At 42.7% G+C, this 27,135-nt stretch overlaps 1 protein-coding gene across 2 annotated transcripts in view; it reads right to left on the bottom strand.

Annotated features, from left to right (window-relative positions):
* Positions 1-27,135, bottom strand: part of LOC139415589 (exostosin-1-like) — a 276,125-nt gene that overhangs the window by 41,068 nt on the left and 207,922 nt on the right. For both annotated transcript variants that reach the window (XM_071163700.1, XM_071163701.1), the window contains exons 3-4: positions 14,743-14,836; positions 1,945-2,052 (exon numbers count right to left, since the gene is read on the bottom strand). In XM_071163700.1, the coding sequence (XP_071019801.1) occupies positions 1,945-2,052; positions 14,743-14,836 (202 nt within the window). The remainder of the gene's footprint in view (positions 1-1,944; positions 2,053-14,742; positions 14,837-27,135) is intronic.

Below are 27,135 nucleotides of genomic sequence, written 5' to 3' on the forward strand. Positions count from 1 at the left end.
GATTATTTCACATGGAGATGTGGGAAGCAAAGAAAAAAAGTGCACATTATCATACCTAACAAAAAAAATCCTTCTTCAAACACAAAGATCCTTAGCTAGAAATAAAATATGTAAATACTTGCTCTAGTAAAAAAATATGTTTTATGCAGCTTTATTGTTTTAGAAAAGGGGATGGATTACACAGGGAAAAGTGCCTTCCTTTCTTCCTTTTACTTGTCACTCCTATTGGCTCCTCCACTTCAAGGTTTGTGTTCTCTGATTGGCTCAAAGTCAAGTTGTTGGCTACTGACGAGCAGGGCGATTCTACAAGTAGAAACGTCAGGTTTGTCTGTACCAGGTTGGGACTCCTACTTTTGTTCTAGCAAGAGATGGAACGGCCTCCTACTGTGTTAAGTACCTATCGGCCCGCCGTTTTCTTGGTGTGTCTGACTTCTAAGTGCTTAATTTAATTAGATGTAACAATTATTTGTGCCTAGTGAACAAATGCTGTCATTATATATTTTTTCTTTCTTCTAGAGACAAAACGTCCTTGAGTGCCTCATATCCTGTCACAGCATATTTTCCACGTCTACACATATCTGACAACAATTAGCATGCTTTTAGGACAGGGACTTTGTAACTAGGAGGTGAAGAGAGTGAGAAACTCTGAATGTCTTTCATTCAACAGCGTATAATTACAGGACTGGTATTAAAACCATTTACGGCTTTTAATAGGCTGCATTTGCATTGTGTGTTGACTCAATTTTGCAATTGAGTGCAAATCAACTGATACACATCTTTGTGTGCATCAGTAGTCTGAGATAAAATAAATGTGTCGGGTTTCAATAGAACCATGGGTCGTTCCCAGGTCAACGGCAACAGGCAGCTCCTCTAATAATTGCGCTGATTTCATAAGTGAGGGATGGAACTGAGACAAGAAGGTGAATGACACTGAGGGAAATCTTGTCATATCTCGGCACACATCATTTCCTCATTTATTTTCATGTTCTGGGTGACATTTTGCATATCGTAAATCAAACGTCTTCCTTTTTGCCACATCAGCTGCTAATAAGTTCAGTAATTAAAGAATATAAATATCATACATCTTGAATTACATAATTAATGGGATAGTTGATTGATACAGGGCCCATGCTCTGGGAGACATTAGGGAGATGGGCGGGCGGTTGCAGGGATGGGGTGGATTAATATGTGTAGGTATATTGGCATTTCATCACACCCCTCTGCAAACAAGCCCCTCTGAAACCGCGGGTGTGGCTGGCAAGATGAGGATTCACTTCCTCTAATTCTGGATACTTGGTATAGTATGTAAAGTTAAAGGATGGCTAGTTTATGAAGCTAACAAAAGGTAACGGTAGGAATGCGCAGGTTAGCGTTTGTCAAAATGATTCTTCTTCTGGAGGCAGCTCTGCAAAGCTGTCACTAGCTGGAACAGACACAAAGTCCAATTTTTATTTATTTAAACCTAACCACACTGCTAACCCCAACCTTAAATTAAGACTGAAAAAAACTCATGAATTTTTACAATATAGACCATTTTGACTTTGCAGCTGGCCCATCTAGCGGAAATCGCTCAGTTCTGCCTCAAGGACAAGACTCACCCCAATGAACGTGAAACTGCAACTAATGCGGGATGATAAGAGAGAGTAGTTTGAGGTAACAGAATATTACAGCAAACAGGAGTGCTGTGATAGGACAATATTGACCCCCCAAAAAGTTACTGTAGTACGTTTGCAAAATTGTATCAATATATTCCTTTGGAGAGAGCAGTAAAAGTCATCCATCCCAGTGGTCCTTACTAAGGTCTACTTTATAGAGCCCAACGTGAGTTGTGATTGCCTTGTGTTCTAGCATAAGGTACAGCTTACGGTACTGTATAACAGCATGAGAGAGCGAGTGAGAGAGAGAAAGAAGTGTCATAGGGAGGAGGTCTCCATCAGTAGTTACCTGCAGCAGGAGCCTCTCGTCCCCGATGACAGCTGCTTTGCTCCAGTCGATGATCTCGGAAAAAGGCAGCTCCCAGCCGTTGCTCAGTAGGACAGGGATACAGGCAGCCTGGGGGAGGAGAACGGTAGCCCAGGGGGAAGCACAGAGAGGGTCAGTGGTAATAGAATATGCACATACACCTCTATTATGGATACCAGTCTCTACCCTTCTACTGGACTGTTAAGAAATAGTCACAGTTATAAGAGCTAGTCCAGATATTTCTTTACAGTAAAGTATCAGATTATTTTGTAGTCATGTCTACAAACAGGTTCATCAGAATGCCCTGTCATACAGAGTAAAACGTGGAATGTTAGTCACTATTTAGTCATTATTTAACAAAAGCGCGTTCGCGAAAAAAGCACAATCGTTGCACAAATGTACCTAACCATGAACATCAATGCCTTTCTTAAAATCAATACACAGAAGTGTTTATTTTTAAACCTGCATATTTAGTTAAAAGAAATCCATGTTAGCAGGCAATATTAACCAGGTGAAATTGTGTCACTTCTCTTGCGTTCATTGCACGCAGAGTCGGGGTATATGCAACAGTTTGGGCCGCCTGAATCTTTCTTCCTAACAAAGACCGTAATTCATTTGCCAGAATTTTACATAATTATGACATAACATTGAAAGTTGTGCAATGTAACAGGAATATTTAGACTTAAGGTTGCCACCCGTTCGATAAAATATGGAACGGTTCAGTATTTCACTGAAAGAATAAACGTTTTGTTTTTGAAATGATAGTTTCCGGATTTTTACCATATTAATGATCAAAGGCTCGTATTTCGGTGTTTATTATATTATATTGATTGATATTGTCTGATTGAGTGGTGGTAGGCAGCAGCAGGCTCATAAGCATTCATTCAAACAGCACTTTACTGCATTTGCCAGCAGCTCTTAGCAATGCTTGAAGCACAGCGCTGTTTATGACTTCAAGCCTATCAACTCCTAAGATTACGCTGGCAATTCTAAAGTGCCTATAAGAACATCCAATAGTCAAAGGTATAGGAAATACAAATGGTATAGAGAGAAATAGTTGATGCATCATAATTCCTATAATAACTACAACCTAAAACTTCTTAACTGGGAATATTGAAGAACTGGGAATATTGAATCACCAGCTTTCATATGTTCTGAGCAAGGAACTTAAACGTTAGCTTTTTACCATGGCACATATTGCAGTTTTACTTTCTTCTCCAACACTTTGTTTTTGCATTATTTAAACAAAATTGAACATGTTTCATTATTTATTTGAGACTAAATAGATTTTATTTATGTACTATATTAAGTTAAAATAAAAGTGTTAATTCAGTATTGTTGTAATTGTCATTATTACAAATATATATATATAATACCAATTATACCGATTATTGGGCCTCCAATAATATATAATACCGATTATACCGATTATTGGTTTCAGTGTTGAAAAATCATAATCGGTCGACCTCTAGCCTATACCCACACATATTGTCTCAATATTTATTTTTAATACCCTCAATTACCAAGTTAGGCATACCTAATTTCAAAATAGGCCATCACAGTCAATCGTGAATGATAATTATTCACGTTTTACCGGTGATCATCATTCATTTGATTGACCTCAATCCGTTTTATGGAAATATGCATTTATAGTGGGAATATGCCTTTATTTATGGGAATATGCATCTTGAGTGTTATTTTAAGCGATTGGAGGGCCATTCGTGCTGCTGAAAGGACAGCGCCAGGATCGTGCAATGATGTTAAAAAAGTTTAACCAACTTGTAGTGCTGAAGGATAGCTCTGCGATTCGGCCAGTTCAGGAACAAACAATATTCATTTATAGTATAGCCTAATAGGCTACGACTACGTGGTATAGCTATTTGTAGGCTATAGCCTAATGTAAATACAAATACATATAGCTTAATATCCCTGTACTGTTTGCAGGGAGAGCTTTAGTTGTGAGTAGGCATTGCATTGTATTGTGTAGCTTACATTAGCTGTATCATAAATACACTTTGATTTGCTTGAACACATGGTTACAATATACCCTATTACAGAATAAAAAGAAAACTGAGGTGAAATATCAATTAATATAATTTATTTTCAGAGATTGAACATTAATTCAAATCAATTGACAAAGTAGTGAACATAAATCATTACTACGTAGAATTGCAGAACATTTGTTTTAAAACATAAAATCAAATCAAGCTTTTGATGTGTAACCATGCACCTCAATAAACTAATATAATCTTAATGCATTATTACCTTCAACTTGGCCTAATTCATATTTCCAATTGCCCACCCTGCCATCCCAAGCTAGAATAGGCTTTGCGTCTCAACCAATAGTCGAAATATCCCAAGGAGGGATACAACAACTTCCAGAGGGTCAGGCTCCTTGGGCTTTGCGGTGGCTACTATTGTTTGGATTTCCTCCGCAGAACGGTGTCGCCGTTACCAAGTGGTCACATTTGGTTCTGGATTCCACTCCGCAAGAGGGGGTCGGTGGAGTTTTATGAACATCAAGGCAGACACAGTGTGAATTTGGATCCTAGATCTCGTTGGTGTGATGATAAGGTTCATGTGGCTGAACCCCCTCTAATACGCCGCCGAGGTACAGTGCTTGACTCGGACTAAAATAGGTTCCAGTACTCATTTTGGGTGCCGGTACTGTTTATATATAGGTGCAGGAGCTCCACAATAATTTTGAGCAGGAGCTCAAGTAGTAGAGAAACGGAAGTGCCGGTACTCAGCTCCGGTGAGCTTCGCCCAAGTCAAGCACTGGAGATTATGTACAGTTAAGCAGTGGTCTCAGCTCGCGTGGCACGTGTCCCCTACTGTGAACAAAGTCCCTAAAGCCATTGATGGTGGAGGCACACAGGAGGGAGAGTGTTGGCACAGGATGCAAATGTCTTCTTGCCTGAATCCCGGAGGGAGAGGCTCTGGCCAGCTCTCTCTCCAGGATGTTTGCCTGACGTATCAGGTGTGTGCCCTGCAGCCTGGTTCGCTGCGGACAAGCCTTTAAAGCTTGTGGTTGTGAACATGCGGCTTCTCATTTTGTTTATAAGACTGGATAGAAACAGCTGGTGAATCTTTATAAACGTTTGCCAAAGTGGTCAAGCATCTGATGAACCTTCGCAGTGCACACACGTAGCCTACAGTTAATCATTATCGCCACAGCCAGAAATATATATATTTTCATTTAACCTTTATTTAACTAGGCAAGTCAGTTAATAACAAATATTCTTTAGAATGACGACCTACACCTGCCAAGTCCGGACGACGCTGGGCAAATTGTGCGCTGCCCTATTGGACTCCCAATCACCACCGGTTGTGATTTCTTATTTAAATTTTTTGTGTTACAGCCTGTATTTGAAGTGCCGCCTCTAGCACTGAGATGCAGTGCCTTAGACCGCCACTCGGGAGCCCCCCAGGAAGACAGGGAAGAAATTAAATATTATTTATTTAGAATTTATCAGAATACATTTTCCAGAAGTAGTTTTACCAGCTTTGTGTATTATCAAACTGAAAAAGTGAGGGAGCGCCTCTCCCCCACACTCTTGCAGCACTACAACGCTGCTCCTTAAACCTGTTAACACAATTCCATTAAAAGAAACACCATAGCAACACAAACCTGTTTATCACAAACTTAAAGCCAGGCTTTTCCGGGGATCAAATTCTCTATCAAGGTAAGTTTGCAAAGCATTTACTTTTAATGGATGCTCAGAGGTGAGAAAACCAAAGTGGCAACCATTTTTAGGGAGAATAACATTTGTTTAACTATGTGCATTAGCACTTACAGATAAATTAACATTGCCAACTTCATCAGAATCCCTTTTAATTTCCTGTACAGTGGCACTGCATTTAGAGGGATCTAATTTGATGTGTCTTGTAGTCATCAATCATACATGCAGACTAAAATAATAAAAACCAAGGCAGCATACTGAACTGTACAGCACCATGAATTCATGTTTACATTTCAAGGGAGACTTGGATCTCCATCATTAAAAGTTGACACTCATTTGGGGCTTATAGGAGCTTTGTGAGAAATGCCAAGTCCAGGATTGGTGGTGGCCTGTCTGTCTGTTTAAATCCTCACTGCTCTTTAGTGATTTGCATGGCCTGGCTCAGTGTCGTGGCATCATCACACTCCTCGCCTTTCCTTCTCATCTCCCTCTCCTCTCCCTCTTCTTTCCTCTCCTCCCCCCTCATCTCCTCCCCTTCTTTCCTCTCCCCTCTTCTCCTTTCCTTTTCCTCCCTCCCCTCTGCTGTTGTAGGGAAACAAATCATTGCCTGCTGCCACACCAGCCCCAGTATTATCCTTCCATCCATCTGCATAACAGCCCTTGTTTGAGCCTCACTGATGGATAAAGAGGACAAATGGGCGAGGGCTGCCTCACAATATCAAAGCTCAATCTGTGTCATGTCTAAAAGCTTTTTGATGTTCCTTTTTCAAAGTGTCCCCTCTGAAATCTGGGTGCGGAATGGAACTGCCTCACACTTAAAAGGCAGCAAAGAACGCTCCATTTGGGGACCGTAATTCCAGCTAGCTTTCAGTCGGTACTTTGTGAGATGATTATTCACACATTTGAATTGTTAGCTACAGTGTCTGCCTAACTGCTGCACTGACCCCTTGTAAGATTGTAAGATGGCGCCAAAGAGGATGGATGACGTTTTACATGCTCCTGACCAATTGTGCTATGTTGCTAGTTATTTTTTACTTATTGTTTTACTTATTTTGTCCATAATATTGCTGCTACCGTCTCTTATGACCCGAAAAATAACTTCTGGATATCAGAACAGCGATTACTCACCACAAACTGGAAGCAGCTTGTGTGTGTCTTTTTGTCAATAACAGCTGGTGCGCAATGTCTAATATTAAAGAAGTCTTGAGGTATTGCTTGCCTGAGGTAGAGTACCATATGATAAGCTGTAGACTACACTATCTACCAAGAGAGTTCTCATCTATATTATTCTTAGCCGTCTATTTACCACCACAGACCGATGCTGGCACTAAGACCGCACTCAACCAACTCTATAAGGCCATAAGCAAACAAGAAAATGTTCATCCAGAAGCAGCGCTCCTAGTGGACAGGGACTTCAATGCAGGCAAACAAATCAGTTTTACCAAATGTTTAACAGCATGTCACATGTGCAACCAGAGGAGAAAAAAACTCTAGACCACCTTTACTCCACACACAGAGATGCATACAAAGCTCGCAAATTTGACCATAATTCTATCCTCCTGATTCCTGCTTACAAGCAAAAACTAAGACAGGAAGTACCAGTGACTCGCTCAATACGGAAGTGGTCAGATAATGCAGATGCTACGCTACTGGACTGTTTTGCTAGTTCCGGGATTCATCCAATGGCATTGAGGAGTATACCACCTCAGTCATTGGCTTCATCAATATGTGTATCGACAACATTGTCCCCACAGTGACCGTACGTACATATCCCAACCAGAAGCCATGGATTACAGGCAACACCAGCATCGAGCTAAAGGTAGAGCTGCCTCTTTCAAGGAGCGGGACACTAATCCTTACGCTTATAAGAAATATTGCCAGTGACTCGCTCAATACGGAAGTGGTCAGATAATGCAGATGCTACGCTACTGGACTGTTTTGCTAGTTCCGGGATTCATCCAATGGCATTGAGGAGTATACCACCTCAGTCATTGGCTTCATCAATATGTGTATCGACAACATTGTCCCCACAGTGACCGTACGTACATATCCCAACCAGAAGCCATGGATTACAGGCAACACCAGCATCGAGCTAAAGGTAGAGCTGCCTCTTTCAAGGAGCGGGACACTAATCCTTACGCTTATAAGAAATATTGCTTTGCCCTCAGACGAACCATCAAACAAACTAAGCGTCAATACTGGATTAAGATTGAATCCTACTACACTGGCTCTGACGCTCGTCGGATGTGGCAGGGCTTGAAAACTATTACGGACAACAAAGAGAAACCCAGAAGTAAGCTGCCCAGTGACGGGAGAGTATCAGATGAACTAAATGCCTTTCATGCTCTCTTCGAGGCAAGCAACACTGAAGCATGCATAAGAACACCAGCTGTTCTGGATGACTGTGTGATAATGCTCTCGGTAGCAAATGTGAGCAAGACCTTTAAACAGGTCAACATTCACAAAGCCGCTGGGCCAGATGGATTACCAGGACGTGTACTCAAAGAATCCGCTGACCAACTGGTAAGTGTCTTCACTGACATTTTCATCCTCTCCCTGACTGAGTCTGTAATACCTACAAGCAGACCACCATAGTTCCTGTGCCCAAGGAAGCAAAGGTAACCTGCCTAAACGATTACCACCCCGTAGCACTCACATCGGTAGCCATGAAGTGCTTTGAAAGGCTGGTCATGGCTAACATCAACAGCATCCTCCCAGACACCCTAGACACACTCGCATTCCGCCCCAACAGATCCACAGATGACGCAATCTCAATCGCACTCCACACTGCCCTTTCCAACCAGGACAAAAATAACACCAATGTGAGAATGCTGTTTATTGACTACAGCTCAGCATTCAACACCATAGTGCCCACGAAGCTCATCACTAAGCGAAGGACCCTGGGACTAAACACTCCCTCTGCAACTGGATCCTGGACCTCCTGACGGGCCGCCCCCAGGTTGTAAGGTTAGGCAACAACATGTCTGCCACGCTGATCCTCAACACTGGGACCCCTCAGGGGTGTGTACTTAGTCCACTCCTGTACTCCCTGTTCACTCACGACTGCGTGGCCAAACACGATTCAAACACTATAGTTAAGTTTGCTGATGACACAACAGTGGCAGGCCTGATCACCGACAACGATGAGACAGCCTATAGGGAGGTGGCAGTGTGAACTGGCAGTGTGGTGCCAGGACAACCTCTCCCTCAATGTGATCAAGACAAAGGAGCTGATCGTGGACTACAGGAAAAGGCAGGCCGAACAGGCCCGAGGCTGTAGTAGAGTGGGTCGAGAGTTTCAAGTTCCTTGGTGTCCACATCACCAATGATCTATTATGGTCCAAACACACCAGACAGTCGTGAAGAGGGCACAACAAAACATTTTCCCCCTCAGGAGATTTTGCATGGGTCCTGAGATCCTCAAAAAGTTCTACAACTGCACCATCCAGAGCATCCTGACCAGTTGTATCACCACCTGGTATGGCAACTGCTCGGCATCTGACCATAAGGCGCTACAGAGGGTAGTGCGTACGGCCCAGTACTTAACTGGGGCCAAGCTTCCTGCTATCCAGGACCTATATAATAGGCAGTGTCAGAGGAACGCATATAAAATTGTCAGAGACTCCAGTCACCCAAGTGAAATACTGTTTTCTCTATTACCGCACGGCAAGTGGTACCAGAGCGCCAAGTCTAGAATCAAAACGCTCCTTAACAGCTTCTAACCCCAAAGCCATAAAACTGCTGAACAATTAATCAAATGGCCACCGGACTATAACATTGACCCCCCCCCCCCCCCCCCCCACACACACATTTGTTTTGTACACTGCTGCTACTCTCTGTTTATTATCTATGCATAGTCACTTCACCCCTACCTACATGTACAAATTACCTCAACTAACCTGTACCCCCACACACTGACTCGGTACCGGTACCCCGTGTATATACCCTCGTTATCGTGTTACTTTTTTATTATTTATATATATTTTTTACTTTAGTTTATTTGGTAAATATTTTCTGAACCAACAGTGCAGTTCAAGAAGAGTTAAGGGTTTGTAAGTAAGCATTTCACAGTAAGGTCTACACTTGCGCATGTGACAAATAAAGTTTGATTTGACACAACTTATAGACTTGTTTACTTGCTGCTGTGCGTTTTGTTGCTAACCTTACTTTGCTACCTGCCAACTTTACGGTTTTTACTTTTTAATTACGTTTATATTTTTAGTTGTTCCCTCGCTCGACTTTTTTCATTCAATTTTTTCACTCTAGACGCTTTATCTGGATGTGGTTCGTTTGGACCTCCACCAGCCACCAAGCTAAGTAGTAACATTAACATGATACCTTCTAATTGCAATAGCAGTACTCATAATATACAGGAGAACGATTACCTTACGGCGAGGGTAGCTGTGCTGCAAGCCCAGCTTCAGACGCAATCGTTAGGCAAGGGTAATTTCAGTGTAGGAAAGGATGAAACAGCGTCTGTGCCACCAATAAGTGCAGATAGTAGTATAAATCCCCCCGCACAGTCCCCGCAGCCGACAACCTTCTCATGGCTTCTGGAAGGAAATGCTGTAGGAATGCTCAACCGGTGTCATTCAGCCGACAGAAACTTTCAACCGGTTCTCCCCATTAAGCAGCGAGTCGGAGTCAGAAGCCGAGCCTTTTCTGGTCTCTACTCCTCCCGTTATGGGTTCTGAGACGCCGAAGCCTCCCACCATTAGCTATGACAAATTGAAAATCCTAGTCTTTGGCGACTTCATTACCCACAGTATTAGACTTAAAACGAATCATCCAGCGATCATAAACTGTTTACCATACCATATCACCTCCACCCTACCTGACACCCTAGACCCACTCCAATTTGCTTACCGCCCAAATAGGTCCACAGACGATGCAATCTCAACCACACTGCACACTGCCCTAACCCGTCTGGACAAGAGGAACACCTATGTGAGAATGCTGTTCATTGACTACAGCTCGGCATTTAACACCATAGTTCCCTCCAAGCTCGTCATCAAGCTCGAGACCCTGGGTCTCGACCCCGCCCTGTGCAACTGGGTACTGGACTTCCTGACGGGCCGCCCCCAGGTGGTGAGGGTAGGCAACAACATCTCCACCCCGCTGATCCTCAACACTGGGGCCCCACAAGGGTGCGTTCTGAGCCCTCTCCTGTACTCCCTGTTCACCCACGACTGCGTGGCCACGCACGCCTCCAACTCAATCATCAAGTTTGCGGACGACACAACAGTGGTAGGCTTGATTACCAACAACGACGAGACGGCCTACAGGGAGGAGGTGAGGGCCCTCGGAGTGTGGTGTCAGGAAAATAACCTCACACTCAACGTCAACAAAACTAAGGAGATGATTGTGGACTTCAGGAAACAACAGAGGGAACACCCCCCTATCCACATCGATGGAACAGTAGTGGAGAGGGTAGTAAGTTTTAAGTTCCTCGGCGTACACATCACAGACAAACTGAATTGGTCCACCCACACAGACAGCATCGTGAAGAAGGCGCAGCAGCGCCTCTTCAACCTCAGGAGGCTGAAGAAATTTGGCTTGTCACCAAAAGCACTCACAAACTTCTACAGATGCACAATCGAGAGCATCCTGTCGGGCTGTATCACCGCCTGGTACGGCAACTGCTCCGCCCACAACCGTAAGGCTCTCCAGAGGGTAGTGAGGTCTGCACAACGCATCACCGGGGGCAAACTACCTGCCCTCCAGGACACCTACACCACCCGATGTCACAGGAAGGCCATAAAGATCATCAAGGACAACAACCACCCGAGCCACTGCCTGTTCACCCCGCTATCATCCAGAAGGCGAGGTCAGTACAGGTGCATCAAAGCTGGGACCGAGAGACTGAAAAACAGCTTCTATCTCAAGGCCATCAGACTGTTAAACAGCCACCACCAACATTGAGTGGCTGCTGCCAACACACTGACTCAACTCCAGCCACTTTAATAATGGGAATTGATGGGAAATGATGTAAAATATATCACTAGCCACTTTAAACAATGCTACCTAATATAATGTTTACATACCCTACATTATTCATCTCATATGTATATGTATATACTATACTCTATATCATCTACTGCATCTTTATGTAATACATGTATCACTAGCCACTTTAACTATGCCACTTTGTTTCCATACTCATCTCATATGTATATACTCCACTCAATACCATCTACTGTATCTTGCCTATGCCGCTCTGTACCATCACTCATTCATATATCTTTATGTACATATTCTTTATCCCCTTACACTTGTGTCTTATAAGGTAGTAGTTTTGGAATTGTTAGCTAGATTACTTGTTGGTTATTACTGCATTGTCGGAACTAGAAGCACAAGCATTTCGCTACACTCCCATTAACATCTGCTAACCATGTGTATGCGACAAATAAAACTGGATTTGATTCGATTACCAAGGGAGAGCTTCCGATGTTAAGGCTAATCTGAAGATGGTGTTGGCTAAAGCTAAAACTGGTGAGTGTAGAGAGTATAGGGACATTGTTATCCACGTCGGCACCAAGCCATAAGACCCCTGAACAGGTAAACAAATGGTTACCCGGACTATTTGCATTGTGTGCCTCCCCAACCCCTCTTTTACACTGCTGCTACTCTCTGTTTATCTTATATGCAGTCACTTTTTTGTCACTTCGAGGTTAGACTACTGCAATGCTCTACTTTCTGTTTACCCGGATAAAGCACTAAATAAACTTCAGTTAGTGCTAAACACGGCTGCTAGAATCTTGACTAGAACACAAAAATTGTATCATATTTCTCCAGTGCTAGCCCCTCTACACTGGCTTTCTGTTAAGACAGGGGCTGATTTCAAGGTTTTATTGCTAACCTACAAAGCATTACATGGGCTTGCTCCTACCTATCTTTCTGATTTGGTACTGCCGTACATACCTACACGTACGCTACGGTCAGAAGATGCAGGCCTCCTTACCGTTCCTAGAATTTATAAGCAAACAGCTGGAGGCAGGGCTTTCTCCTATAGAGCTACATTTTTCTGGAATGGTCTGCCTACCCATGTGAGAGACGCAGACTCGGTCTCAACCTTTAAGTCTTTAAGACTCATCTCTTCAGTAGGTCCTATGATTGAGTGTAGTCTGGCCCAGGAATGTGAAGGTGAACAGACAGGCACTGGAGCAAAGAACCGCCCTTGCTATCTCTGCCTGGCCGGTTCCCCTCCCTCCACTGGGATTCTCTGCCTCTAACCCTATTACAGGGGTTAAGTCACTGGTTTACTGGTGCTCTTCCATGCCGTCCCTAGGAGGGGTGCATCACTTGAGTGGGTTGAGTCACTGACGTGATCTTCCTGTCTGGGTTGGCGTCCCCCCTTGGGATGTGCCGTGGCGGAGATCTTTGTGGGCTTTACTCGGCCTTGTCTCAGGATGGTAAGTTGGTGGTTGAATATATCCCTCTAGTGGTGTGAGGGCTGTGCTTTGGAAAAGTGGGTGGGGTTATATCCTGCTGTTTGGCCCTTTCCAGGGGTATCGTCAGACTGTCTTCCGACCCCTCTTGTCTCAGCCTCCAGTATTTATGCTGCAGTAGTTTATGTGTTGGGGGGGCTAGAGTCAGCCTGTTATATCTGGAGTATTTCTCCTGTCTTATCCGGTGTCCTGTGTGAATTTAAGTATGCTCTCTCTAATTCTCTCTCTTTCTCTCTTTCTCTCTCTCTTTCTTTCTTTCTTTCTTTCTTTCTTTCTTTCTTTCTTTCTTTCTTTCTTTCTTTCTTTCTTTCTTTCTTTCTTTATTTCTTTCTCTCTCTCTCTCATAGGACCTGAGCACTAGGACCATGCCTCAGGACTTCCTGGCCTGATGACTCCTTGCTTTCCCCAGTCCACCTGGCCGTGCTGCTGCTCCAGTTTCAACTGTTCTACCTGTGGCTATGGAACCCTGACCTGTTCATCGGACATGCTACCTGTCCCAGACCTGCTGTTTTCAGCTCTCTAGAGACAGTAGGAGCAGTAGAAATACTCTGAATGGTCAGCTATGAAAAGCCAAATGATATTTACTCCTGTGGTGCTGACCTGTTGCACCCTCGACAACCACTGTGATTATTATTATTTGACCCTGCTGGTCATCTATGAACATTTGAACATCTTGGTCAAGTTCTGTTATAATCTCCACCTGGCACAACCAGAAGAGGACTGGCCACCCTTCATAGCCTGGTTCCTCTCTAGGTTTCTTCCTAGGTTTTGGCCTTTCTAGGGAGTTTTTCCTAGCCACTGTGCTTCTACACCTGTATTGCTTGCTGTTTGGGGTTTTAGGCTGGGTTTCTGTACAGCACTTTGTGACATCAGCTGATGTAAGAAGGGCTTTATAAATACATTTGATTGATTGATTTGATTTGTACAGAGTGGGGTAGAAATGACTAGGCTACTTCCTTCATTCGGGGTGGCAGGGTATCCTAGTGGTTAGAGCGTTCGACTAACCGGAAGGTTGCAAGTTCAAACCCCCGAGTTGACAAGGTACAAATCTGTCGTTCTGCCCCTAAACAGGCAGTTAACCCACTGTTCCTAGGCCGTCATTGAAAATAAGAATTTGTTCTTAACTGACTTGCCTAGTTAAATAAAGGTAAAAATTCTTCACTTTTAGCCATGCAGGCCTCAGTGTATCTGGATGTGATACCACACTACATTGATTCAGAATGTCCATAATAACTTCCTCTGTCGATATAGAGACAGATGTACATCTACAATGGGATAGTTCCAAGTAATAAACAATTCTAAGATACTTCTATAGAGGCTCAGTGGGACGCTACTGTCAGTCCAAATAAACATGCCTGAGAGGAGGAGATCAGGTGTTAATGAAAGTGGGAGGTGTTGAGATAAAAAAAGGGGTCTCTTCTGTATCTATAGTACAGAACTCTTCTGCAGCTGTTTCTGAAAAGATGACAGGTTGTCAATACCAATAACCCAAGCATCAGGCCTGGCAGACTGCAGGGCCTGCACAACTCACAGGCTCCAACCCTGGCTGCCATGCCGACGACTAGCCCCCGTTTCCAAGGGAACCACTTGGAGACGCAAGGAGCCTTGGAGAGACAGGTTTTTTGTTGGGGAAACTTCAAACCACATACCTGGAGGGCCTCGAGAAAGCGAAAGGAGCCCAGCCTTCGACCGCGGGGCACCAGGCAGAAGCTGGAGTTATGAAGCAGCTCCTGGTAGTCGAACCTGGAGACAGACAGAAATCGACTTTGTCAGACTCATTGAGACATCAGGCACGCTAAAATGTCAAGATGGACTCCTTTGAGGTCCAATTGACAAAAATGAGAGAGCAGAGAGGAAAAGAATAGAAGAAAGAGAGTATGGCTATGAGCTGATAGAGGGGTAGTTTAAAGTAAATGTGTCCTTAGATTAAACACATGCAAACAACAATTACAGCATTAAAACTTGTGTCAATTGTCTCACTCAATCACAAACAAAGACACGCTCAAACAAATACATATTTTAGTTGGTGAAATAGATGTGGGAACATAAGAAACACATTCTCCAACTCCTTCACATTCTTCAGAGAAATTAGACAAACTTCAAAGCACTTGTCATGTTTCAAGAATGTCATTATACACAAAGAAAGCTTTTAGACTAGAACAAGGTCCTCTACACTCTGGCCTAGAGTATGATCAATGTTACACAACGAGTGTATTACAAAGGGAGACTTTTTGAGATTGATCTCCAAAAGCACCTCTGTCTTTCCCAGTGATACAAGCCCGGGATTCCTCATCCCATCCCTATAGCAGGCAGCACAACCCTTCTACTCTCCCCTCACTGCAGGCCAATAGAGAGAGGGGTAATTTATGGCCCTGTTCCAAATCGGCGTCTCATCCCAAGGCCCATCCAATAAGGATGAGGAGCAGCTGTTTTATCTGACAGTAAATCATATGAAATAACAGGAGAGCTTTTAAGCTACATAAATCAATCACAAAACACACCAGCCTGTCACTGCCTATGAAGCCCCGCGATCTATAACCAATGCTGTCTATGATCCTCATAACCCATATCGTATGAAAAATATCAGGCAGCGAATTCTTAAGAGAGGCTAAGGATGATTTATGGCATTTGAATGGAAACATACATAACACTTTCTTTGTTGTTAAACAAGACAGGGGCATTTTCAAGATGGACAACTCTCAGAGACCAGGCTGTCTCCCAAATTTGTGATCAACTGGCTAACCTAATCATGGCTGTGTTTGATTATTTTGGTAATGAGACAATAAATGAATATGTCCCATCCAGTGTGACGAAATGCAATTGTCATATATAAACATAGCAGTATCTTACAGAACTGTATGTACAGTTGAAGTCGGAAGTTTACATACACTTACGTTGGAATCATTAAAACTAGTTTTTCAACCGTTCCACAAATTTCTTGTTAACAAACTATAGTTTTGGCATGTTGGTTAGGACATCTGCATTGTGTATGACAAGTAATTTTTCAAACATTTGTTTACAGATTATTTCACTTAAAACTCACTGTGTCACAAATCCAGTGGGTCAGAAGTTTACATAAACTAAGTTGACTGTGCCTTGGATGTCGTGGCTTTAGAAGCTTCTGATAGGCTAATTTGAGTCAATTGGAGGTGTACCTGTGGATGTATTTCAAGGCCATACCTTCAAACTCAGTGCCTCTTTGCTTGACATCATGGGGAAATCAAAAGAAATCTGCCAAGACCTCAGAAAAAAAATTGTAGACCTCCACAAGTTTGTTCATCCTTGGGAGCAATTTCCAAACATCTGAAGAGACCAGTTCATCTGTACAAACAATTGTACGCAAGTATAAACACCATGGGACCACGCAGCCGTCATACCGCTCAGGAAGGATACGCGTTCTGTCTCCTAGAGATGAACGTACTTTGGTGCGAAAAGTGCATATCAATCCCAGAACAACAGCAAAGGACCTTGTTCTTCACAAGGCAGAAACGCGTACAAAAGTATCTACATCCACAGTAAAGTCCTATATTGACATAACCTGAAAGACCGCTCAGCAAGGAAGAAACCACTGCTCCAAAACCGCTATAAAAAAGCCAGACTACAGTTTGCCACTGCACATGGGGACATAGATTGTACTATTTAGAGAAATGTCCTCTGGTCTGATGAAACAAAAATAGAACTGTTTGGCCAAAATGACCATACCAACCGTTAAGCACGGGGGTGGCAGCATCATGTTGTGGGGGTGCTTTGCTGCAGGAGGGACTGGTGCACTTCACAAAATAAATGGCATTATGAGGGAGGAAAATTATGTGGATATATTGAAGCAACATCTCAAGACATGAGTCAGGAAGTTAAAGCTTGGTCGCAAATGGATCTTCCAAATGGACAATGACCCCAAGCATACTTTCAAAGTTAAGAAAAATGGCTTAAGGACAACAAAGTCAAGGTTTTGGAGTGGCCATCACAAAGCCCTGACTTCAATCCTATAGAACATTTGTTGGCATAACTGAAAAAGCATGTGCGAGCAAGGAGGCCTACAAAACCTGACTCAGTTCCACCAGCTCTGTCAGGAGGAATAAAATTCACCCAACTTATTGTGGGAAGCTTGTGGAAGGCTACCCGAAACGTTTGACCCAAGTTAAACAATTTAAAGGCAATGATACCAAAATCGAATTGAGTGTATGTAAACTTCTGACCCACTGGGAATGTGATGAAAGAAATAAAAGCTGAAATAAAATATTCTCTCTACTATTATTCTGACATTTCACATTCTTAAAATAAAGTGGTGCTCGTAACTGACCTAAGACAGGGAATTTTTACTAGGATTAAATGTCAGGAATTGAGTTTAAATGTATTTGGCTAAGGTGTAGGTAAACCTCCGACTTCCAACTGTATATGACATCAATGACTGTTTTCTCCCTCTCACAGTGATGTTTTGTTAGAAACCCTGTCTCTGTCTCCAGCCATCCTTCAAACACCCTGAGGAGAGGAGAGCCCAGATGTGCTGCTTGAGCCCTGGCACAGGGAGACTTCTGATTACAGCCTAATCTGTCTGGGGATCAACTGCCTCCACAGCCTCGGGACCAACCACCAGTGTGTGTACTGAAAAGGTACCATTTTATGACACCTCACACTGGATCACAAGGTCAACCACAGCAGCCAATATAGAGAATGGATACAGTAATGTGGCAAGAATGTTGAGGTTCAATCATAAAGAACATGCAGCGTGTTATCCTGCCGTATTATTCTTCAGCTCAGACAATTACAAAACAACAGTCTATCTCAAAAGGTGGACTCCAGTCGATCATGGCGTGTGCTCAGCACTGTGATGTTTGAATGCCATGCCAGCAAGGTTATCATACACTCAGTGGCTAGTTTATTAGATACACCACCCCGTTCACGAAAATAGTTTGCTCCTACAGACAGCGAGTCACGTGGCCTTGGCTTGCTATATAAAGCAGGCAGACAGGTTATCTAAGCGACTTTAAACATGGTATGATCTTCTAGGGTTTACCGAGAATGGTGTGACCAACCAAAATCATCCAGCCAGCGCCAGTCCTGTGGGCGAAACAACTTGTTGACGAGAGGTCGAAGGAGAATGGCAAGAATCAGGCAGGCCACAAACAGGTAAATAATGGCAGAGTACAACAGTGGTGTGCAGAACGGCATCTTTAAAATGCACAACTCGTCAGTCCTTGTCACAGATGGGTTATTGCAGCAGACGTTCCACTCCTATCAGCTGAAAACAAGAAGAAGCGGTTCCAGTGGGCACGCGATCGCCAACACTGGACAATTGAAGAGTGGAAAAACGTTGCCTGGTCCAATGTATCCCGGTTCCTGGGGAATCATGCTGATGGCAGAGTCAGGATTTGGCGTAAGTCCATGGCCTCATCCTGCCTGGTGTCAACAGTACAGGCTGGTGGCGGTGATGTACTGGTGTGGGGAATGTTTTCCTGGCACATACAAATTGAGCAACGTTTCCATGCCCTAGAGAATTCAGGCTGTTCTGGAGGCACAGGGGGGTCCGACCCGGTACTAGATGGGTGTACCTAATAAACTGACCACTGAGCTAAAACACTTATGTTCAAGAATCCAATGCATACTCTTTACTAAATACAAAATATGATTAGTCATGGTAACATGATTCAACATACCATAAAACTGTGCACACACAGCCACTCATTCAGTTCATCCATTGCCATTTAGGGGGACTCATGCTATAGTTCAAATGATCAGACAGCTTTCAACTCAACTGAAAGCTACAGCCACAGGTTGAGAGATAGACGATTTGAATAGTGATAATCTAAAATGTCCCGACATTTCAAAACAATGACTAATAACACCGCTGTCAAACAAATGTGGTAGTGTTTAGTCTTCAGGATATGCATTATAAATAAGAATCAAAGGCTGTAGCGATCGAGGCAGACACGATGGAGAGGGGCTTGAACCCTGCTGGCCTGTACTGACCCTTTAATTACCTGGCTAGTCCACACCTGTGTGCCATAAAGGTTTAGACCTGTTGCCAGAGGCCATATGCTCACACAACACAGTAAGGCTAGCCTACAGTTATTTTAGTGTCCAAAATACAACAGTCGACTGCAGTTACTGCCCTTTTACTTCAGTTTCAAAACTGCAATCCTTTGTAAGGGTCAATAAACGTTAAAAATACATAATTAAATTGCTGCCAGCAGCACAGTTACAGTCACCAGCGCTCTGGATAACATGAAAACAGCCTAACCAGCTCTGCTAGTGCGAGTAAAATTATCAGAGTGTGTCTCTCATGTGTCTGGAATTAGCAAACAAGCTAGCCAACTATAGTCAGTTAGCTTGGGTGCTTGACTGCCGTTGTGAGCAGAGTGTCCAGTATGCACGCTGAATATTCAGAGAGCGGAACGCTCTGAATTGATGAATGGACAAACACCCAGAGCGCACTCTGAGCGCACTCTGAGCACACAAGAGTGAATTTACGAACACACCCAAAAATGGTATCCACAAGTTCATCTGACTTTGGGGAAGTAGATAAAGGGCCTCATTGCCAAAATCCTGAAGTATCCCTTTAAGGTTAGGGTGGGGATGTCCCAAGAATTCCGGATAGCACTGACCATGGCATAATGGGTGGACATAGCAGCAAAGCAGGAAGTGTACCCATCAAGATGTTGTGCTGTGATGGCCTCCCAGGTGGCGCAGTGGTTAAGGGCGCTGTACTGCAGCACCAGCTGTGCCATCAGAGACCCTGGGTTCGCGCCCAGGATCTGTCGTAACCGGCCGCGACCGGGGCGACGCACAATTGGCCTAGCGTCGTCCGGGTTAGGGAGGGCTTGGTCAGTAGGGATGTCTGGCTTCCGGGTTGGATGCACGCTGTGTCAAGAAGCAGTGCGGCTAGGTTGGGTTGTGTATCGGAGGACGCATAACTTTCGTCTCTCCCGAGCCCGTACGGGAGTTGTAGCGATGAGACAAGATCGTAGCTACTACAACAATTGGACACCACGAAATTGGGGAGAAAAAGGGGTAAAAAAAAAGATGTGCTGTGATTTGTAGATTCAACATTCCATTGCATGAGCCACATCAGCTAACATAATTTGAACAAACATTACCATGAAAATTAGTGCATCACAATACCAGGCAGCCATTGTGAGTGTACCCATGAGTTTACCAGTCAAATTGCCAGGGTTAGAGGTTCCAAGCCAGTTCTATAAATGTTATTTCTATTAGTGCTGCTGCTGCACTTTGCAGCAGCAAACTTTCTGTGTGTGCTCGTTTGCTACCTTGCTTTTTCCAGCAACGACCAATTAAGTTTCATCACGTTGTTGAGTCCATGTTGCCGCAGAAACTGACTCAACAGCATGAATGCCCGGCCGTCACGTCTTCAGTCTGCTGTTCATTCTACACTTATTTTATTTTCATGATGGTCTTCATCCTTAACCGTCCCATACACGGGTATATGGTAATTGTGCCGGCCCAAATTATGGGATTATATGGTTTAAATAAATTAGGCTTCGACCTTTACTGTAGTTTGAGCTCTTCACATGTCACCTTCACATGTCAAATACAATCCAGTGGGGGATCAATAAGCACTGTCAAGTTGATAGTCCCTGCAAATGGCTAAATCCAATTACACTGGGACAGCAGCAGTAAAGAAATAAATTAGTGGCAGACACTTCGAAGATACAAGCATCACACTTGTATTTAAACTGTACTGAATAATTACGAAATCTGACTTCAGCAGTGTCTGTGAAACCAAACTAACAATCTGTGCAGTGTGAATAGAGAACATATTAGCAGATCTCTCTCGCTCTCTCCCTCCCTCCTATACACAATACTCCATAATGTCAAAGTGGATCTTTTAAAACAAATTAAATAAAAAGCTAAAATATCTTGGTCAAGTTCAGGAGCAAAAATGTGCTTAACAAATCACATAATAAATTGCTTGGACTCATTCAGTGTTCAATAATAGTAGTTAACATGATTTTTTTAATGACTACCCCCTCTCTGTACCACACACACACACAATTATCTGTAAGGTCCCTCGATCGAGTAATTAATTTCAAGCACAGATTTAACCACAAAGACCAGGGAGGTTTTCCAAGGTACAGATTAGTAAAAAATAAAATTGGCAAATAAACTTTTTGTCCTGAATACAAAGCATAATGTTTGGGGCAAATCCAACACATCATCAAATCAAATGTATTTATATATCCCTTCTTAGATCAGCTGATATCTCAGTGTGCTGTACAGAAAACCCCGCCTAAAACCACAAACAGCAAGCAATGCAGGTGTAGAAGCACATCACAGAGAACCACATTATTTTTCAAGCTTGGTGGTGGCTCCATCATGTTATGGGTACCGGTAAGGACGAGGGAGTTTTTTTAGGATAAAAATAAGCACAGGCAAAATCCTATAGGAAAACTTGGTTCAGTCTGCTTTCCAACAGACACTGGGCGATGAATTCATCTTTCAGCAGGACAATAACCTAAATCACAAGGCCAACTCTACACTGGAGTTGCTAACAAAGATGACATTGAATGTTCCTGAGTGGCCTAATTACAGTTTTGACTTAAATCTCCTTGAAAATCTATGGCAAGACTTGAAAATGGCTATCTAGAAAAAATACAACAACTAACTTGACAGAGCTTGAATAAAAAAAAAATAGGCAAATATAGTACAATCCAGGTGTGCAAAGCTCTGTGATAAAAAGCTTTGTGATAAAAAATTATGTGATAAAAAGCTCTGTGATAAACAGCTCTGTGATAAAAAGCTCTGTGATAAAAACTGTCATCATTTGACAAGGTATGTAGCTTGTGTATCCCATCACTTAGATTATTTATAAATGTACAGGCCTTTATTTCTGTAGGTCTAATGGGAGCTTTTATGCAGCGCACTGAGTATGCATGTATAGAGGGAGTGGTCACAGCGCAATTGAGTCAGTAAGACACGGGGGGGAAAATGTATTTAGGGAGAACTGATGCTTGGCTTGTTTTTTTTTAAATTGTGCAAATGGAAATGAACAAATAGACAACATTTGACTTGCATGTTCGGGCAGCCACAAAGCACATTCCACCAAATAGTTTTACAGTATAAAAAAAAGTGTATCTCGAGTCTGATTAAAGATTGAGATTTTACATCCATTCGAGTACTCAAGTACTCACTCCCATCCCTATTAATCCCACCAATGTCAACCAGAGAAACCAGCCATCCATCTTTATGAAGAGTCATTCATCCTCAAACATACTGGTGTCACTTTGGTAGTTCAGATCAGGAGAGAGGAGAATTCTGAAGACATTAATTCCGCATATTACAATACAAGTAATGTTGCATTATTTAAATAACAAAATGCTGAGAACAAATATCTAGATAATTAGTACACTCAAACCTGTGTAGCTTCTGTAAACACAACGATAACATCATTACATATTTCTTTTCACTTTCTGAACAGTGGAGGCTCCTCGGAGGAGGGGAGGACCAGTGGAAAAAAATGTGTGAATCATTAAAAAAGTGATACTTTTTGGCAAAATGTATACTAAATATATTCACATCACCAAATAACTGATTCATTGTTTTGCATTGAAGGTCTCTAGGAAAGCACCATGGTGTAGCCGCAGGACAGCTATTCTCCATCCTCCTCTGGGTATATTGATGTCAATTTAAAACCTAGGAGGCTCATGGTTCCCACCCCCTTTCCATAGACTTACACAGTAATTATGACAACTTCCGGAGGACGTCCTCCAACCTATCAGAGCTCTTGCAGCATGAACTGACATGGTGTCAGAGGATCAGAGAATGAATCTAGTACTGAAAGCATAAGCTACTGCTAGCTAGCGCTAAAGTGCATAAAATGTGATGAGTATTTGATAAAGAGAGAGAGACAGTTTTGAACAAATTAATTCCTTCATAAATTAAGGAGAAGAGAGAGAGAGAGCTGTATTGCTTTCACTTAGCGAGCGAGAGAGAGATATATTTAGTTGTATTTAGCCTACTCAACAATCTGACTCAAACAGAGAGGAATACTATTTATGTTAGCTAGCTGGCTAAGGCTATCCAACAAACCAACTCTTTCAAGTCAAGGTAAGCTTTTGGTTTTATTAATTTATTGCCACCATGGCCCGCCAGTGTAACTGCTAAACAGCTTCCTGTACACTGTACAGATGGATTGGATTATGGGTTTAGTAACGCGCTAGTTCTAGTAGCTATGTTGAATATGACGTTAGCTAATATGGTGACAACAATGTAGGCCGTGTGTAGGGGTTAGCGGTTATGGTACGAAGGTTTGGCATGGAGAGGTTTTTTCGCCTGATCACAGACAGCTGTTGTGTTGTGCACTGAAGTCCACAAGCAAAGGGAAAATGTGAGAGGAAGAGCATGTGTAGATGCGAGAATAAACGATAGAACAAGCAAAGTGATGCTGTTTGTGAAAATGTATTGTGTGTGCGTGCGGGTGATCAGGGGTGTATTCATTCCGCCGATTCATTTGTAAAACCTTTCCTAAAAGAAAGCAATGGAACAAAATGGGGATGGACCTACTTGGTTTTATTTAGAGTATAAACAATACCCCATCACCTATTCTGCCTCCCTCTTGTGATGATTTAGTTGATAACTTTAATATCAAATTAAGGACCACCATTGATTCCATAGCTCCAGTAAAGTTGAAAAAGGCTGCATCCAAACAGAGTGAGGAGTGAGTGAGGAAACTAATCAATTAAAGAGAAATTGCAGAAAGGCAGAGCGGAAGTGGAGAAAGTCAAAGTTACAGGTCCATTATGATATTCTGAAAGAGCAACTTGGCATATATAACAAGGCAATTTCTAACTGGCTGGCACTTTCCCCACTGCACTAAAAAGTGCTATGGTGAAACCCCTTCAGCTCTTAGCCATTTTCGGCAAATCTTCAGCATACCATTATTAAGCAAAATTCTGGAGAAATTGGTTTTCAAACAGCTAAATTATTTTATATGTGCCAACTGTATTTTAGAAAAATTCCTATCTGGTTTTCGTGCCCACCACAGCACAGAGACAGCCTTAGTTACAGTGGTAAATGTGGTAAGTGTTCTCTTGGACTCGTGCTGCATTCGACACTATTGGCCATGATGTCCTTCTGGAGAGACTGGAGAGGTGGTTTGGCCTCTCTGGTCCAATTCTAAATTGGATTAGGACCTATTTAACCGGTCGAGAGTTTGTCACCCTTGGTGAACATAACTCAGAGAAATTACATATCACATGTGGCTTTCCAAAATGTTTGATTTTGGGTCCAGTACAGTTTATATACAGTGCATTCGGAAAGTATTCAGACCCTTTCCACAGCCTTACTCTAAAATACATGTTTTTAATTCTCCACATCAATCTACCCCATAATGTCAAAGCAAAAACGGGTTTTTAGAAATTTTTGCTAAATAAATATCACATTTACATAAGTCCACGCAAGGACATTCAGAGACTTGTCCCGAAGCCACTCCTGTGTAGTCTTGACTGTGTGCCTATGGCCATTGCCCTGTTGGAAGGTGAATTTTCACCCCAGTCTGAGGTCCTGAGCACTCTGGAGCAGGTTTTCATCAAGGATCTCTCTGTACTTTGCTCCGTTCATCTTTTCCTCTATCCTGACTAGTCTCCCAGTCCCTGCTGCTAAAAAACATCGCCACAGCATTGTGCCTCCACCACCATGCTTCACCGTAGGCATGGTACCAGGTTTCCTCCAGACGTGACACTCGGCATTTAGGCCAAAGACTTCAATCTTGGTTTCATCAGACCAGGCCTGATTGTTGGAGTGCTGCAGAGATAGTTGTCCTTCATGAAGGTTCTCCCATCTCCACAGAGGAACTCTGGAGCGCTGTCAGTGACCACTGGGTTCTTGGTCACCTCCCTGATCAAGGCCCTTGTCCCTCGATTCCTCAGGTTTGCTGGGTGGCCAGCTCTAGGAAGAGTCTTGGTGGTTCCAAACTTCTTCCATTTGAGAATGTGTTCTCGGGGACCTTCAATGCTGCATACATTTTTTGGTACTCTTCCCCAGATCTGTGCCTCGACCCAATCTTGTCTTGGAGCTCTACGGACAATTCCTTGGCTTGGTTTTTGCTCTGACAAGCACTGTCAACTGTGGGACCTTATATAGACAGGGGTGTGCCTTTCCAAATCATGTCTAATCAAATACATTTTCCACAGGTGGACTCCAATCAAGTTGTAGAAACATCTCAAGGATGATCAATGGAAACAGGATGCACCTGAGCTCAATTTCGAGTCTCATAGCAAAGGGTCATAGAAAGGTATCTGTTTTTACAATTTTTAATACATTTGCAAATAAAACAAAAAATGTTTTTGCTTTGTCATTATGGGATATTGTGTGTAGATTGACGAGGAAAAATCATATTTTTGATCCATTTTAGAATAAGGCTGTAACGTAACAAAATGTGTAAAAAGTAAAGGAGTCAGAATACTTTCAGAATGCACTGTATGTTACCCCTTGGCAGCGTTATCAGAAAGCACAGCATTGATTTTCACTGCTACGTAGACGATCCACAGTATTTTAGCTCCACGGATAAATGATTATAATGTATTAGTGATTTAAATACTTGGATGGCTCACAACTTCTTCCAGCTAAATCATGTCAAGACCGAGGTACTTATTGTTGGAGCCAAAGCACAGAGAGAGAATCTGGCTGCACATTTAAATTCATAGGCAATAAAGATAAAAGACCAGGTAAAAACCTAGGTGTTATTTTAGAATCTGAACCCAATTTAGAATCACACATTAGCAAATAGCTTTTTACTACCTGAGGAACATTGCCAAGGTGCTGCTGTTTCTCTCTCAGGCTGATACAGAGAGACTCATCCATGCTTTTATTACAAGCAGCTTTGACACTGTAATACTCTCCTGTCTGGTCTACCCAATAAAGCCATTGGTCAACTGCAAAACATACAGAATGCTGCAGCACGGGTACTGACAAAGACCAGACAGAGCACACATTACACCAGTTTTAATGGCTGCCTGTGAGCTTTAGAATACATTTTAAGATTATTATATTATTTAAATCAATCCACGATTGTGCACCCCAATACATGTCAGACATGCTTTTAAGTTATATATCCAGTAGGTCCCTCAGGTCCTCTGGCACTGGCCTTTTAACTATCCCAAAGCCTAGGACTAAGAGGCATGAAGAAACAGCCTTTAGTTATTATGCTCCCAGACTCTAGAATAGCCTGCCAGAGAACCTGAGGGGGACCGAAACACATTTAAAAGAGATCTTAAAACACCTTTTTAGCTATGCTTCTCCTCAGGGTGCTTTTTGGTTGTTCAGTTTGTCATTCTTGTTTATATCCTCTTATTTTTGTTGTGTAGTAACTATTTCAAATATATATATATTTTTTTCCTAGTTTTTTTCCCCTGTGAAGAACATTCCATGTCTGAAATGGAATATAAATAAAGCTTGATTTGATTTGAATTTGTCCAATAGAAACTCGTTTAGTTCCAAAATGTTCCGTTTGGACTAATGATTACACCCTAGATCAGCTAGATGCAGCAAGAGTGTGCAAAGCAGCATTGAATGTGTCACTGTCTGGCACCTTGATTACTCCAATTTATCTCTCGACCTGTGCACATGATAAACTTTCATTTGTAGGCTAGGTTGGAGCAACCCCATGATGGTCTAGTGCAAATTTTAGTATCATGTAGGAGCCTAAACCTATCAACGTTACATTGAGCTGAGTGAATGGAATATGAATGACAGTAATCCAATATGCTGTAATAGAATCTTAAATGGCACCGACCGCCACTGTTTCTGAAGTACTTCTTTTGTGAGCTAGTCTTTACTCAGTACCCATTTTCCCATTTCAAATGACAAATCTGATATGGACCTGAATTAGACGCTCAGAGACAGAGGAAGAAAAGGAAAAAAGTGCGAGGGATATCTTCCTTTATTTGCTTTGACCCTCTCATCTTGTCCTCATTGCTCTCGCTCTACTCATCTCTAATCCTGTTTAAAGCCCACATTTTTTAATCTAATTATTTAATCATTATTTGAGGCTGACCTCCTTTCCTGTGCAGAGGAAACTGGGAGATGTC

The sequence above is a fragment of the Oncorhynchus clarkii genome, chromosome 8 (assembly GCF_045791955.1).
Source record: "Oncorhynchus clarkii lewisi isolate Uvic-CL-2024 chromosome 8, UVic_Ocla_1.0, whole genome shotgun sequence".
Classification (NCBI taxonomy): domain Eukaryota; kingdom Metazoa; phylum Chordata; class Actinopteri; order Salmoniformes; family Salmonidae; genus Oncorhynchus; species Oncorhynchus clarkii.